General features: G+C 41.3%; 1 protein-coding gene across 1 annotated transcript; it reads right to left on the bottom strand.

The window, feature by feature from the left end:
• Nucleotides 1-1,421: 1,421 nt before the first annotated feature.
• fbxo45 (F-box protein 45) lies at nucleotides 1,422-17,399 on the bottom strand. Its single transcript, XM_059951145.1, has 2 exons — nucleotides 16,778-17,399; nucleotides 1,422-3,978 (listed from the first exon to the last, which is right to left on the bottom strand). The coding sequence occupies exons 1-2, from the start codon at nucleotides 17,351-17,353 to the stop codon at nucleotides 3,793-3,795; spliced, it is 762 nt and encodes a 253-aa protein (XP_059807128.1). The 5' UTR covers nucleotides 17,354-17,399; the 3' UTR covers nucleotides 1,422-3,792.
• Nucleotides 17,400-17,777: the final 378 nt, after the last annotated feature.

The following is a 17,777-nucleotide window of genomic DNA, read 5'->3' as shown; positions in this document are numbered from 1 at the left end:
CTGCCAGCACAACAGCGGGATATGAATTTGATTACGTTTCAGAGAAGTTTGGAAAGGTACATGGATGAGAGGGGTATGGAGGACTGTGGTCCGGGTAAGGGTCACTGGAACTAGGCAATTTAAATGGTTCTGTACAGACTAGGGGGTCCAAAGAGCCTGCTTCTGTGTTGCAGTTTTCTGTAACTCTATAATCGATGTGTACCTCAATTTCATTTTCCTTCATTTGCTCTACATCAAGAGCTACTGCAACCTTAGGGAAAAGTTCTCGCTTTCATTTATGGCTCTTCTTTTAAACTTTGCTTCCATTATTCTATTGTCTAGCACCATTCCTTTCTCCTTTTTTGATTATTTTCTATATATATGTACTTTTGGTAATGTATACTTGGGACCTCTACATCTTTCCCCACATCTTCCAGTTGTGAAATTAATGCAATTCCTAAAATACAATGGTTTCTAAATACAAGAGCTGACTTTCTGGAATCCAAAAAGTAGATAGAAACATAGAAAACCTGCAACACAATACAGGCCCTTCGGCCCACCTTCGTCCAAGCACCTTAAAACTGTGCCCTCTTGTGCTAGCCATTTCAGCCCTGGGAAAAAGCCTCTGACTATCCACACGATCAATGCCTCAATGATCTGATGACCAGATCATTTCAATTCATGCTGCAATAGTTTTGCCTATATCCCTACATAATTATCTACTCTCACCTGTGCCTCTGTAGACAACAGTTCTTCCTTCCTCGTATCACCAATATACTGTAGGATATCAAAGCCTTGAGGTTCCTCTAGTTCTATGCAGTATTTGTTAATAATCTCTTGTATTGAACCTTCTGGATTTTCCAGTGGGCTATCCGTTCTAGATACCATTGTACAGCTCTCTCCATCTGAATTTATCAAACAGCGTGGAGTCAAACAGCATGGAAACAGGCCCTTTGTCTCAACTTGTCAATGCTGACCAGGATACCTGTCTAAGCTGTGTTTGTCCCACATTCCTCTAAGCATTTCCTATCCATGTACTTGTCCAAATGCCTTATAAATGTTTTTATTGCATCTGCCTCCACCACTTTCTCTGGCCGCTTATTCCATATACCCACCACCCTCTGTGTCAAGTTGCCCCTTAGGTCCCTTTTAAAAATCTTTCCCCTTTCACCTGACAGTTCTTGATTTCATTTCTCCTGGAGAAAGACTGTTACCATTCATCTGATCTGTATCCCTCATAAATTCACACATCCCTATATTTCACTCTCTGGCCTTGTCTCATTCAGTTTGCATTAATAATTGTAGAATTGAAGAAGAATACAGTTCATCAGAAAGTCAGTTTGTTCATGGGGAGCTTATCAATTTACTACATTAGTGATTGCAGGATTATTGCATGCAATCCCATCACTTCAGACAAAAAGTTACTCGCTTTAAGACAGTCATCATATTGAAAACTACTTGTCCAGATTTATTTACAGATAAAACTAAGTACAAATGCATTCAGGTAAAATGCAGCCCAAAAAAAACACACCAACTCTTCACTGGCTGCTTAAAAGCACCCCCTCACGGCAAACCTAATGGCAATAAGTGCCAGGATTTTGTAGTCACCATTCATTCCCCAATGCAGTGGGGACACTTAACTGAAGACAATGAAAGATTCCTTGAATTATAAGGGCATCATTTGGTTAACACAGAAGCACAACTGTACAAGGCATCTGCTCTGAATTAGCCAAAGCAACAAAAAAACATTTTACCATTTGATAATAACACAATTGCAAAATAGACTTTCTGCTTCTACTTACCCAAACGACCCTTAATATAATTCATTTAACTCAGTAAATCAAAGTGCTAACAGTTTCAAGATGCAAGTAGTGGTGGCAGGAACAGAAGGTTCCAGATTCAGATGTATGACTGACATACAAATATTTGGAGAAAGGTATACACTTAGTTGAGTTCCAGCTGCAGACTCTCCTTATTATCCTTCAAACCCACAGGGGAAGGTTCAGTGCAGCAGCCACCCGAAAGCAGTATCAGCTATGCTCTGCAGTCACATGCTCTGCATTAATCGTAGCTCACATGCTTTGTATTTTTCCCTCTATCCATTCTTATGGTAAAAGTCCGTTTCCGTTCATAACCACAATTCAGGTCATTTAAAATGTTTCACAGAAATTAATTTCATAATTTAGATACAACTAAAAGGTTGCAAAGAGAAGTTCAACTCCATGTTAAACTTTATGCTTATCACTCATACACATAATATCAACAAAATAACTGAAGTAAAATGAAAAATGCTGTAGCAGCAATACATTATCATGGCTTGCCTTGTACCAGACAGATGTGTAATGAGCCCATGGCTTCATATTCAACAAGTGTTTCTTTTTAATAAATACCCACCCATTGCAGCTTGGAAATTTTGTTTAAAATACAGGCCTGTTCGTCTAATCAAAAGTGTAGGCCAAGGTAATGGTGTTTGTTCTCATATCTTAGCAGATCTATTAACAAAGACTTCAGCAATTGACTATGTGAACTCCACTGGCACAGATGGTGAATATGTGACACTCCCTTCCTCAACCCCTCCCCCTTCCCACACACACATATACATTTTTACACCCTGTTCCAGGAGTGTTCTTGAACTTTAGACATTAAATGTCAGATGTTGACTTATTTTGGACCTCACCAGGATAGCTTTTATTTACTGTATCTGGAGAATTTCTGAAGAGCTTTTCCAGAGAAGGCTCACCTATGTTAAAAGATGCTTAGTGCCACTCCCCAGAATGGACAAGCAAATGGCAAGGTGATTGAAAACAAAACTTGTGTATTTAAGTTCCAGCCCTGTTTACTAATTAGAGCTCAGGTTGTGTGAAGCTCAGACATGAACTCATTAATTATGTAACTTGTGCTTACAATGTAAGTGACTTGCTTTAAGTCCTGGGCACTGAATGTGCAGTATACATTTGAAATGGCAAGCACCACTAGGCTTGAGAGATAATTCTTTCTTTCAAAAGTGAATTGATACGTAGAACACCAAATGTGTACAGCGCCCTTGAGGAATGTATCTCAAGGTTAAAATAGGATTGTTCCAGACCAGAAGGAATGTGTACTTTGAAGCCTATTTTATACAGTTAAATTGAAATGGCATCAACCAGAAAATGAATCAATGCACCGCATTTAAGCCAGAGATGAAAAACGAGTTCCTATTAATGTGACTGTTTACAACCTAGTCAAATAAAAGTGCTGTTGGGAGAGTGGACCAGGAGTGTGTTCAGTTGAATTATCTCTTATTTTCTTTATGTAAACATTGATTTTTAAATCTCACCTATTGCTCCTGTGTAGATTAAGACAGTGATCTAGGTACTGCCACGCAAACTTAATCACCCTGCAATTTATTCACACACTCATGCCCAACCCCAGTTCTATCCCGGGTCATGTTGTAATAATAAATACCTTTGAAACCTGAGCTTTGCATCATCTGATCATGGGTAATTTAACACTGCAAATTTTGGGTTTAAAATTCAACTATTAAAATGATTGAATTATGGCCAAACACTCCCAAATTCCTTACCCATCCTGACGGTAAAGTGTACACAGCATGTTACAGTAAAACACGGACATGTGACATCACTATACAGATTATTAAGACATGTATATACAATGATTATTCGGCCTCATGGCTTCTCCTGGCTAGCAGTTCTTTCTTCTTTCCCTTGGACTACTGCATATTGCTCCTTTGACTGCCTGGAACTAGAAAGGCTGTCCATGGCTAGTTATGCAGCTCCCTTTGGTTTCCAAGATATAAATTCCTGTATGTACCAATCAACCATCAAGTGGTTTGCCCAGATATACCATAGTCACTTCAGTATTTCCATAAACCGCAGAAACCGCTGGATAAAGACATGCCTTCGGCAAGCCTCGGAAAGCTACACCAAGGAACTCATAGCCTCGTTCAAATGCTAAAGTCTTGTCTTCCATGTCAAGAATAACACGTATTCTTTCACCAATCTGTGAAGAAAAAACAGTGAAGAGTTTTAATAGTACAGAACTTAACAAAAACTATTGAAAATTCATTTCTAATTGAGAGTTCATTCAGGTGTAACCATAAAGAGTAATCATAGGACATAACACAACAGGCTGGTGAACCAGCAAGTCTAGGCTCCTCCCTGTGCGAATTTAACTTGTTGCACTACTTACTGTAGTGCTGGTGGTGGGGTCCACTCTCTAGGAAAGGGATTCCTTCAACATTTCCCGGTATTTATTTGGAAGCTCTTTTTGTTTATGCCCACACAGACCTGGCCCCTCTATATCTCATCACTCCTTGCATAAAACTTCCAGTCATCTGTTGTAATTTTATGAAGAAAAGTTTAGGTTCTTCAGACCTTACTGCCTGAAGGTCTGAAGTTCTGTCATAATTCAAGTAAATCCCTTCTGTAGCTAATCTAGTACTTCCATAAGATTCTAATGTTAAAACCAACCTCTGGTGCTATACCTCAAACTCAGCAGGGTCAGTGAAATAATAAAAATCTGGTCAGTTTATTCCACCTCCAGCTCAGAAAAATGGTGATATCATATTGCAACACACACACAAAATGCTGGTGGAATGCAGCAGTGTTCCGCCCTGACGAAGGGTCTCGGCCCGAAACGTCGACTGTACTTCTTCCTACAGATGCTGCCTGGCCTGCTGTATTCCACCAGCATTTTGTGTGTTACTTGAATTTCCAGCATCTGCAAATTTCCTCGTGATATTGGAATAGCTTTACTTGGATTTTTAAATGCTAAGTATTTCCTTTAAAAGGTCAGCTATTCAAGCTGAGAAAATTGCAGTAAAATATATAAAATATATAAAGTGCCAAATTAAACAAAATTATCTTGTTTTTCCTTCTCTCATCTTACAAATCTCTCGGTTTGACTTCTCTCCCATCAATATAATTGAGCAGGATCTCTGTTGGAAGTGATGAAACCAAACAGCAGTAAAACTTCAATTAAAAACTGCTTCATCACTGGATATTTATAATTAAACTGGGTTAATAAGCTTGACCCTCAGGCATAGGAAAACTTTTTAAACAGTATACTAGTAATACAATTAAAATTATTCATTTACAAAGTCAAATCAAAGCAGTTAACATCCTAATTAAGTTTAATAAGATGATGGCTAAAAGTGCAAGTTTCTGGTTTAACCACAATTTTTATTCACGTTTAAGACCACAGGACCTTTTAAGGTATTAAAATTTTGACAGAACTTCAATTGTATAAATGAACAGACTAAGAAGGTAAAAAGTAACAAGAGGGAATAAGTGACTAAAACACTTAAATCCCCACTTTTGCCAAAATATACAATTTGGTGGTAAATTAATGAGATGGACAGTTTGTGATTGTCTGTACTGGCAGCAGATGGAGCAAAAAAAGGGAAAAATTATAAGGCAAGCTTCTTTGAAAGTTGACAAACAAGTAGATACGTCCATCTGACGACTTTACTGCACTGATTCATTAGTTAGAAAATATACAAACAGAGTTAGCGAGCAATTAGAGATACAAATAATGTGCTGGACTTCACTGCAAGGTTATGCGAGCTTGCTGAGATTGTACAGGGCTTCGGAGAGATGCTACCTGCAGTGCAGTTGGGTCCCTATGTCTACAGGACGATACAGTCGGCCCTCCTTATCCGCGAATTCAACCAACTGCGAATCGTGAAAACCCAGAAGTCCTCTTCCAGCACTTGGTGTTCCAGCATGTACAGACTTTTTTTCTTGTTATTATTCCCTAAACAATGCAGTATACCAACTACTTACATTGCATTTACATTGTATTAGGTAGTATAAGTAATCTAGAGATGATTCAAAGTACACAGTAGGATTGCGTGGCTTATTGTGGATCAGGATCGAAAAAAATCAGAAGTTCTCTTACTAAGTAAGTCGGAACAGGTACATCTGGTATTATTTAGTGTCATTTAGTCAAACGTTTGTCTTAGTATATAGTATATATTTTACCTTTCTATGCATATAAAACACTTAAGAACGTATGTTTCAGCGCCGGGCTCGGGTACGGAAGTTCCCGAGTTCAATCCAGTGACAGATCGCTCTCCACCGTGCTGGGTTGATGTGGAGGATCAAAAACCAAAACCCAATAATTAAACCACTGCATTACTTAGTAATAATTGTAGCTTTCATCGGGGCAGGGCCTTTCTCACTTTATCCTTTAAAATTGTTCTGATCGTTGACCGACTGTAGCCTAACGCTTTTCCAATGACCAAAGGCGTTTCACCTCTTTCCAATCGCTTTATTATTTCCACTTTATTTTCAACCGTGATCATGATTATTTTCGCAAACAGAAACACTGCTGATTCAGAGCTCTACCACCAGGTCCTAATGTCCACCACACTGAGACAGGTTAAATAATGTCCGGGGTTCCGCTGGGTCCTAAGATCCATCGCACTGAGATAGGTTGAATAAGGGACTTGAGCATCCGCAATTTTTGGTATCCGTGAGGGGTCCTGGAACCAATCCCTTGTGGATAAGGAGGGCCGACTGTATGCTTAACCTTGGACTCAGTCCCAAGTTGATTCACTAATTTTAAAAAATGCTAGAAACACAGGTCAGGCAGCATCTGTAGAGAGAGAAAGAGTTCAGTTATTGTTTCAGTTTGAATCAATAACTATTTCTCTCTCCAAAGATGCTGCCCAATGTGCTCAGTGTTCCCAGGAATTTCAGTTTTTATTCCAGACTTCTAGCACCTGCATTTCCCTTTTGTTTTAATTGTTCACTAATTCCTACAATTAAGGAGTTATTCAATGGGAAGGAACTGAAAAAGATTGACCCTACATTCAGATTCAGTCTATTGTCATTTAAAAACCACAAATGCAATACAAAAAAATGAGACAACGTTCCTCCAGAATGATATCACAAAAACACATGACAAAACAGATTACACCAGAAAATCCATGTAATGTTTGGCAATCCCCATTCCAGAGTCCAGAGAGGCTGCTGCGTATTAATATCGCACTACCATCTTAGCGCGTTCCCCGGAAAGGAGCTCCAATCCCACCAAGCAAGACCAAAAACTAAAGCTACAAGATCTACACAAAACCACATATTTACAACATATAGTTACAACAGTGCAAACAACAGCATAATTGATAAAAAAAACAGACCATGGGCACAGTAAAAATAGTCCAAAGATGGTGAAAGGCTATAAGTTCGAAAGAAACCACCACACAGTTTCCACAAATCCTCAGGGTCCCTAATTGACTCGTCACTCCACGCCGGCGGCAGAAGGGAGTACCCCCACTATGGACTTCCAAAGCACCACCCAACTCAGCCTCAGACACAGCACACAACAAAAGCGACCTGACTGCAGCGGACTCCGAGTCCATCGAACCTCCGAGCCTCCGACCATCCCCTCCAGAACAGCTTCTCCGAGCACCATCCTCTGCCGAGCATATTAAGACAGCCCCGCCAATGGCCATCGGCAACGGAACCCCGAGAACTGGGGGCCTGTTCCCCTGATCATTGTGTAAAAGGCTGTGTCCTGGAGCTGGACAGTCCAGGAGTAGGGGCATAATCTCAGGATGAGGCACTCACTATTTACATCTGAAATGCGAAGAAACTCTTCTTGAAGTTTATTTTTAAGGAGTTCTGTACATCCCTGGTCATTATTTTATCACAGGAATTCATCACCTCAGACAGTTGTGGAGGCAAATTCATTGGGTATATTTAACAGAAGTTAACAGGTTCTTGATTAGTCAGGGTGTCAAAGGTTCAGGGGAGAAACAGGAGAAAGGTGGTGGCATCAATTATTAAAGACAGGTCATGCCTTGTTCTCATTGCTACCATCAGTGAAATGTCTGAAAGCACTCACTCAGTGATCCAGGACATCGCACCCGTGAACACTACCTCACAACCTTTTATTTTATTTTTGCACTTTTTTAACTATTTAGTGTATATGGATACTTACTGTAATTCAGTTTTTATTATTATGTGCTGCATTGTCCTCCTGCTGCAGACACATATTTCATGGCAATTTGGTGGCAATCAGGTAGTGGACCTAAGGAGGGCTAAGACACCGGTGACCCCTGTTTCCATCCAAGGGGTCAGTGTGGACATAGTGGAGGATTACAAATACCTGGAGATACAAATGGACAATAAACTGGACTGGTCAAAGAACACTGAGGCTGTCTGCAAGAAGGGTCAGAGCCGTCTCTATTTCCTGAGGAGACTATTTCCTTTAACATCTGCTGGACGATGCTGAGGATGTTCTATGAGGCTGTGGTGGCCAGTGCTATCATGTTTGCTGTTGTGTGCTGGGGCAGCAGGCTGAGGGTAGCAGACACCAACAGAATCAAAAAACTCATTCGTAAGGCCAGTGATGTTGTTGGGGTGGAACTGGACTCTCTGACGGTGGTGTCTGAAAAGAGGATGCTGTCCAAGTTGCATGCCATCTTGGACAATGACTCCCATCCACTCCATAATGTACTGGTTAGGCACAGGAATACATTCAGCCAGAGACTCATTCCACTGAGATGTAACACTGAGCGTCACAGGAAGTCATTCCTACCTGTGGCCATCAAACTTTACAACTCCTCCCTCGGAGTGTCAGACACCCTGAGTCAATCGGCTGGTCCTGGACTTATTTCCACTTGGCACGATTAACTTATTATTATTTAATTATTTATGGTTTTATATTGCTATATTTCTTCACTATTCTTGGTTGGTGCGGCTGTAACGAAACCCAATTTCCCTCGGGATCAATAAAGTATGTCTGTCTGTCTTTATATGCCGGTGATATTTTACCTGAATCTGATTAGGGTTCAGCAGGATAAAAATTGAGTGGCCACAATGGGTTAAATGGCCTAATTCTGCTCCTGGGTCTCACACTGTTGAAATGGAGAAAGAAGTAGGTCCCTTCTCCTTTGAGTCAGCCCTGTTATTCAATACAATCATGATTAATCCTCATCTCAATATCATTTCCCTGTGATCTCCCCTTACTGTCATTAGCAACTAGAAATGTAACCATCATGTTGAAAACCTTTAACAACTTCGACAGTACAGCCTCCACCATTACAGACTCCACAGGGTCACCAACCACAGTGAAGCAGTCTATACAGATAAACCAAGGCTTAGGGAAGTATTCCCCAATACCCTAGCCCCTGCCAGAATTTGGCAAGTTTCAATTAGATCCCTTCTCTTTTAAACTCTAGGAAATATAAATCTGTTATACAGCACTATTACTCCAATGAATTCTCTCTGTACTTCCTGTTTGGTCAGTATATTCTTTCTTGAGTGAGGAGACTAAACTGCCCACATACCATTTACCATATTGTTTGTTGCACTGTATGTTTGCATTCTGTAACTGGTGTACAAATCTCTTCTTGTTATTTCTATCAACACTGATAACCTCACATTTACCCACATTGCACTGCACTTGTCAAGTATATGAAGTCAACTTGATGCCTTTTTGCATTCTCCTCACAATTCATAACCCACCCAGTTAGCAAACCACAAATCATTCAGTACAGGTCCCTGCAATGCCCCATTAATTACCACCTAGCACCATGAAAGAGACCTACTCTTTCCAGCTTTCTAACCAATTCTCATTCCATACGCCAGCAAAGTGCTGCAACTTACAGAATTTATTGAGAGAAGTTATTAGATATTTGATGAAAATCCAAATACATCACACCCATGGGCTATCCCTTAATTATTTCATCGGCAACACCCTCAAAAGTTCTGGTTTATCAAAATTATTTCCCTTCAAGAAATTCACATTGACGTTACCTAATCCCAGTGATGTATTCCCAAATCCTATTAGCTCTTCTTTTACAATAGCCTCCAGTATTTTCTTTGCAAATGATGTTGGATTAACCTATTTTTTTCCTTTTCTGACTACATTTGGCTTCATTAATCTTTCTTTACACATTTGTACAAACGTACAGTTGACTTTATATCCACTGGAACTCCAATTTTATTTTTGACCTCAAGCATCTTTTTGTCATCTTCTACTGAAATATAAACTGTTCTTAATCCCCAATATAATGACAATATTATGCAACTTTGTTTTGGATCTAGTGTTATCTCTTCTGTTACAAAATTTTCTTTCCCCGTAATTAGGTCTAGGTTTGTGCACACGTAAGTTCCAGTGACTCTGTGGCATCAGTTGCCTTGTAATGTAGATTAAAGTTGGTATGTGCCTTTGCCCTATCTAAAAAAAACTGAACCACACCCCTAGTTACATAACATTAGTGAAGCACCTGAGAGAGGTGGGATCATCACAGCAACTGGAACTGCAGCACATTAACTAAATTCACAGTGAACATCTGGTGGTGGAACCAAGGCTGGATAAACAATGAGCTTCAATAATGATCAAAAAGGAAATTCCACCAATCTAGAATTTGGCCAACTTGCCAACTGTGAACTTTTCAGCTTGGAATTAGGCTCAGACTTTGCAGAAAGTCAATTTTATTCCTTATATGGAGCAGTCAATGCTTCCGTGTATAAAGATTCTGCTGTATGAACAGGTATACTTCTGTAGCTGGTGTCAGGGATGACAGATGCAATATTATACACATACTTCAAGGATCATGCTTGTGAACCATTATAGAACTTATGCTGTCCCATCCTACTTGATAGGACCTTATAAAGGGAATTTTAATATCCAGCCCATGCTGTGTTTACCCTAGGGGTGTTTAACTGTCTAGACCAGGGGTCGGCAAACCGCAGCCCCGGAGCCGCATGCGACTCTTTCATCTCTGCGCTGTGGCTCCCTGTGGCTTTGGAAAATAAATGATGAGTATTTAATTAAAATGTATTTTATGTTAGTTTGCTAGTTTTTGAAATGTAATTCTAAATTTGAAGATTATGGTGATCTTGTACAATCTAAATAAAACGTGTTTTTTTTCGCTATAGATATACGTCACCACTGCCAATGCCTAACACCCGCCAGATCGCGATTTCTTTAATTTTTCGATCCAAGGTAGGCTAACTATGAAGAATTCTAAAAAAAGAAAAGTGACTGAAGAAAACAGAACGTTTAATGATACGTGGACAGATTCATTTGCGTTCACTGCTGACGAGACTGGTTTACCGGTATGCTTAATATGCAATGAGAAACTAGCAAACAACAAAAAGTCAAAAGTCGCAAGACATTTCCAGAATAAACACGCAGCCTTTGCTCAAAAATATCCGGATGGAGATGAGAGTAAAAAAAGTCGTTTCGGAACTGCTGCGGAAGTTTGATCTGAGCAAAATTCGTTTCAAGAAGTGGATGATGTCTAGAAAATCAACGACATATGCTAGTTTTGTTGCCGCTCACAAAATAGTCAGGCACGGGAAGCAGTTTACAGATGGTGAATATATAAAAGAATCTCTCATTATGATTTCAGAACATCTATTCACGGACTTTAAAAACAAGAGTGAAATTGTGCAGAAAATCAGGGATATGCCCCTCTCTGCAAAGACGGTCAAAGACAGAACCTTAAAAATGGCAGAAGACATCACAAGACAGCAAATTAAATACATCAATTCAGCTGTGGCCTACTCGATTGCCTGTGACGAGTCTAAAGACAAAGGTGATATTGAACAATAGCGCTGTTCTGCCGGTATGTAAACTCTGCTTGGAGTCCTGTCGATCTTGGATCCACATATGTATGTGAGCAGGTGTTCTCCAACATAAACTTTATTAAAAACAAACATCACGCATGCCTCACAGATGACGGCTTGCGATCCTGTGTAAAGATGAATGTGACGTCATACAGCCCTGATGTGCAGACGCTGTGCGCTGAGGTCCAGGAGCAGAAATCCCATTAACCAAGTATGATAAATATCTTAATTGCCTATTATTTTACGTATATTCATATTTTTTCATTGTTCAGTGAAATAGTCCTTTTATTTTTCAGGTTGACAGCTGGCTGACGTTATTTTTGGTTTGCTGCTGGCGGACAATTTAAGTTCGGCATTTTTTATAAATACAAGAAGGACTCAAACAGACATTGAGTATTTTACCTAAAAGAAACCTTCAACCCAACGTCCTTTTTTCAGATTTCAAAAAGTTTTCGTTGCATGCAGAAATGTAATTTTGTTTTCTCTGCAGGAGTTCATCGATTTCATAAATGCAACACATTATAGTTTGTTTATACATAGCATAAAGGCAAAAACAACGTTGTATGCAGTGTTATTTCATTTTAAATGTCAAACGGGTTTTGTGGCTCCCAGTGTTTTCTTTTCTGTGGGAAATGGGTCCAAATGGCTCTTTCAGTGGTAAAGGTTGCCGACCCCTGGTCTAGACTCTTCAGTCTTGTTGCTCACTAAGGCTTGCTTTTGATCCTCCCTACACCATTGGTGCATACGTGGATCATGACAATTAGTTTTTTCCCTCCAAGTTCCTCGTCTCTCACTCTAGTGAAATCGATAGCTTGTTTGACATCAAATCAGTCATAGAAAGTGGAGGGTGGCTGGCAAAACCAACCAAAGACAAGATCAACTGTGATACTGAAGACCAATTAGGCTGAAAGGACATATGGCTTATTTCTTATATTCATTTTCACTCCAACACACTGAGATGGTAGTAAAGTCCAAAGTCTAATGAAAATGGGGAATTTAATTAAAGCACTAACTTTAAAACTGGATGCAACAATTGGGGGGAAACGGGGATTAAGCCAATAAATCCATTATACCTGAAAGCCTGCGTCACAGAGCTAGGTACACAACAAAGAAATTTAATGTATTAAATAGTCTTTCAATATCACTTCATTTCTGGGACAGTCACAGAAAACTAGGAAATTGTCAATGTAATGCAATTGTTTGGGGTGGATTAGAGGGGGGAAGAAGAGGGTGACAAACAGTTTTTGGAAAGAATCCATTAAGGACATAGGTTCAAGTCATCTAGAAAAATATTAGTTTCCAGTTAATCTAGTTTTATGAAAGGGGAATTTGTAAGGATGTTATCCAGCAGGGTAGAAATGGTAATGGCAAGAGAATTTTAAAAAATCAATTTTCAAATGGCACGAAAGAGGTTTCCTTTTTCTTTTACACTTAATACGGCGGCACAATAGTGTTACAGTCAGCGCCTGCTTCCCCAGATTAGGGCTTGATTCCCTCAGCTGCCTTTGGGAGTTTGTCCTTTCTCTCCATGACCATGTGGGCCCTTGGTTTCCTCTCACATTCCATAGGCATAGGGTTAGAGTTAGTGAGTTGCAGGCATGCTATGCTGGTGCTGGAAGTGTGCCGATACTTGTGGATTGCCCAGTACAATCGTCACTGATTTGATGCAAATAACACATTTCACTGCATGTTTCCATGTACGTGTGACAAAGAGCTAACGATGGGCTATATATTGAGACAGATAAAGGAATAGTTAAAAGGTACAAACATAAAATAAATTATGTTTCAGGTTCATAACCCATGACAATTTTATGTTACAAGGATCAGAATGCAACCAATTACTGATGACAAAGCTGGGTGGGAGATGCCTTTACTGCCTCACTGCTGTGAACTGTTAGATGTGGCTGTTATCATTACTGGTGTGAGAAAGACATCCCAAAGGAATGCAGAGGGTAGGCCTCATGTGGTCTCTCTCTTTCTCGATGATGTCGGAGGATGTTACTGTGCTTCTGTGTTTATGGACCGTGGATCTTTCCAGACTTGTGGTTTTTATATTCCGTGTTTCTTGCCCGGTCCTTTTCTGTTTTGTTGTGCGAAGGGAGGGGTTTTGGGGATTGTGTTTGTGGGGGAGGGGTTGGTGTTCTTGTTGCATTTTGTGCAGGGGAGAGGGTTTTGGGATCCATGCTCCTCTTCTGTTTTGTGCAGAGGGAAGCGGCTCTTGGAGTTCATGATCAGGTTGCCATTTTGTTTTGTGCAAGAGGGTGGGTTTGGTGTTTCTCTCTGAACAACTTTCATGCTCCTTTGTTTCGTGGCTAGCTGGAGAAGAAGAATCTCATGGTTGTATATGGATACATACTTTGATAATAAATGAACATTTGAACTGCATTGTTTGGATCTGGCCTAATCTGCTGAGATGTCCTTGCATTTTATCTCTATTTTAGATATCTGGCACCTGAAATTTCCCTTTGATTTTCAACCAACACCTTAATTTGAACCAGCTTTCTACTTCTGCAGCTAAGGAATCTTTTGGATAATCCAGAAATGGCTGTCCATCAGTTTATTCTTCACCATAGTTTGTCGGCACATTAATGAACAAACACCAGAACCAAGTACCTTGAACTCAGGGGAGATTGAATAGCTTAAACAAGGCTGTTCTTTCTCTTTAAACCCAAGGGGATAGTTAAAATTATGGTGGCATGTGACAGTATTATGTGGGAAGAAAAACTGGTTTATACTTGCAGACAAACAAAGCAGAACAGGACAGTCACTAACAAATATTCAGAGTTCTCTGCTCTGAAAATGGTAATACTGTGTTATTTGGAGCAGTTCTGGTACTGGAAAAAAAGAAATAGGGGGGATATAACAATAAGATTACTCAATGGAAGAGGTCTGTAAGTGCACAGAGCGTAAGAATAGAACCAGAAGCAAAGTAACCTGCACTTTCAGAAGCTGTTCCTATCACTCAACTCTCCCCACATTCACAAGACCGGTCACAGCCCTCACTTCACACACTCACAGTTAGGAATCTGCAATAATCTGAAAGTGTTATTCTCACATCAAATTCTGAAAGCAGTCAGTTGCACCATTGTGTCAATACTTTAGAGGTAGGACCTGGTTACTCTCTTCTGACCAAATCAGTGTCACCAATTAGTTCTCAAGTATGTTAACAGATGAGGGACATTTGCAGAGGTTAGCTCCTATCACTGAAATACAAATTTATTTCCCCCCCCCAAAGCATTTTTTCCTTTATTACAATTATTTCATTAAAGAAAGTGAACACTGACAACATAACCTTGAGGGTGGTTTTACTGGAGTGCTAAATTCATGAACAAAATTACATGGCACCCAACCAAAAGAAATTTTTGATCTCAACAAAGCTCCACTATTTGCATTATTAATACAACTATCAAACCAGTTTTCATCATTACATAAAGGATGAAAATTACATGAAGAAACAGCTTTTAAATATCTATGGATTTTTTTATATAAAAAGCATATTGGGATGACAAAAGCAGCAGTTCTTTAGAAAACTGACGGACAGATTGCATCAACAGAATCTAGGAGGGAAGTTGAATTACAGGTGACCGGATGTGCAACTTACACACTGCTTTTGGATAGATACAGAAATGAAAATCCATATTGTAGGTGCTTGGCATCGCCATTGCAAGGACTGGACACATGCCACCTCATCATTGATAACAAATATTTCATATTTGTGGTGAGATAGACATAATTTTGGATAATTCTACAGCAGTCACATATGCAATTTATTCTTTTTTCACATTAATGTCTGTGACGTGCAGAGATTTACAGGAAAAATTAGCGCATAGACAGCTTAAGTGGAGTCTCAATCCTACTTGGGATTTAAAGCAAAGCTAAGATCAAAATAGCTGTAGTTCAAATTTGTAACAAGTTGCATAAGCCTCCAGACATCTACCCACATTGACACACTACTCTAAAGTCTGAGATCAGACATTCTTGCACAGGGAGAAACTGCAAGGCTATGGGGAAAGCAGCAAAGAGCAAATAGTAGGATAACTCACTCATACATTTCTCAAGAGTAAGTTTGATGACAGACACATTCTTTGATGAAAACAGGTAAATAATTTCACCCAGATCAAATCAATTATAGTCTGGGCCACAACTAAGAGAGGGAGGAGCTAAAGATGGCGCCAGAGGCTTTTACACACCTGGGTAATTTCAAAGCTTCAGTCTTCTCCATTCTTCACATTCACCCACCATGTCTTTTTTCCTTTTCAAGGTGGCTGGGGTTATGTTGGAGTCCATGATTTCCAGATGCACTCAAACTACAGATGTCCTTCATGGGTGGTGCCAATCTCGTTCTTGGAACTCGCCCAATGGCCATCATTTTGGGATCTCCAGGAGCAACTTGGAAGACGCACAACTTCCAGGTACGCCCGAAGATGACCCAATTCCTCATCGATGGAGGCATCACAGGAGAATGACACATCAAGACAGCAGGCGTAGCAGTAGGAGGCCCCTACACTCGAGCAATCTCCCTCCACGGTTAAAGAGTCTGCTGATTCTCAAGTCAGGGGATATCGAAAATGCGACGCCGCAGACTGTAACATCAAAACAGTGAGCTGTTGGCCTCCCCTCTCCTTCTGGCAGAAGCGGTATCTCTCTCAGCCTCATTAGCGAGAGAGAGTGCCTGTCTGAGATGGACAGTAGTTTTGGATAGACTCTATAGATGATGGTATCTGGGGGCTTGCTATTGCTTACATGGTGGGTGGGGGGGGGGAGGGCTGATGCTTTGCTGCCGCTTGTGCAAGGGAGTGGGAGGGGAGCTTTGGGGTTCTAACACTTTTCTATCATTCACTCCTCGGATTTACTTTTTCTGTTTTGTGGATATACACAAACAGTAAACATTTCAGGTTGTACACTGTATACATTCTCTAACATTTAACTGAGCAAAACAGAAGAGAGAAATTGTTTCTTATCAGGCTCCCTGTGCCATTATCAGGTCCAAAAGCAGGCATATTAAGAATAACAAGCCTCATTGCAAGTTGCATACCAGCCCAGAACTCTAAGTGCCATTCAAATATTTTTGTAGGTCTCAACGGTTTTGTCCTCGTGAACTGATCACCATTCTCAGTCCCACAGTCCTACAGCCCAGTCCCTTCCAAAGCTCATATCCACGCCCCCCACCTCTCTGCACGCTACCCCCTCGTTCCCCTCAGACCCTCCGGTACCTGGTACTTGGGCGCGTTATTGCATTGCGGGAAGTTGCCGGCCGACTCTCCGCCGTGCAGGAGATTGTTGTCCACCAGGTTCCAGCCCCAGCTCTGGTCATCGCCACCCAGCAGGGCCACGTAGCCCTGGCACTGAAGGGGAGCGCGTTTAGTAGCCACACCAATGACAGCCACGGTGCCCAGCGGGCCCTCCCACCAGATCTCCCAGACATGGCGGCCTTCGCTGAAGCCGATATGGGCGCGGGCGCCGTCAGTGCTCTGCGCGATGGGGTTGCGGTGCAGCGTGAAGCCGTTGCGCTTGATGTAGACGTTGCGGGAGCAGTCGGCGGCACTCCAGGCGTGGCGCAGGGCCCGGGCCTTGGCCTTGTAACTGCTCACGTTACACAGGATGTCGGAGCTCAGGGCCTCCTCACTCAATAAGCGGCAGCACACGCTGCGCCACACCTCACTGTTCTCGTCCGCCTCCAGGCACTGGTGCCAGTGGCGGCACACCAGGCCGCAGCTCAGCAGGTCGGGCAGGTCCACGTAGGACAGCAGTAACTCCAGCACCCGGGCCGGCAGCTTCCCTGCCGCCATCTTTACCTGGCGCCGCGCGGCGTCATAGTTCACGTAATCCAGCGGGTGACGTCATGGCTCTGACGCAGACAGCAGAGCCTTGCAGCACGAGGATCCCGGTGGGCGTGGCTGATGACGTTACGCGGTGATTCCCGGGTGCCCCGAAGGTGAATGTTTCAATGTTTCTCATTTGCAGTTCGCTCAAGTAAAGGCGCTATCCAAACTTCTTCAGAACCGAGGGTGCCGGCTACAGGCTGTGCTGTAGGTAATTTCCATTCTCCACCTCAATTACATCTGTCCTCACTTTCCTTCCACAATGAATTAAACGTACTAGGTATACAATTTACATCTTCAACAGGATTCCACCAGAGAAATACTTTCTCATATTTCATCATCCTGAAATGATCGTTCTCTCTCGGACTTCCACCAATTACTTTCCAAGCAA

Source organism: Hypanus sabinus, chromosome 2 (assembly GCF_030144855.1).
Source record: "Hypanus sabinus isolate sHypSab1 chromosome 2, sHypSab1.hap1, whole genome shotgun sequence".
Classification (NCBI taxonomy): domain Eukaryota; kingdom Metazoa; phylum Chordata; class Chondrichthyes; order Myliobatiformes; family Dasyatidae; genus Hypanus; species Hypanus sabinus.
Note: the sequence above shows the minus strand (reverse complement) of the source record. Positions and strands in the feature narration are given on the sequence as shown.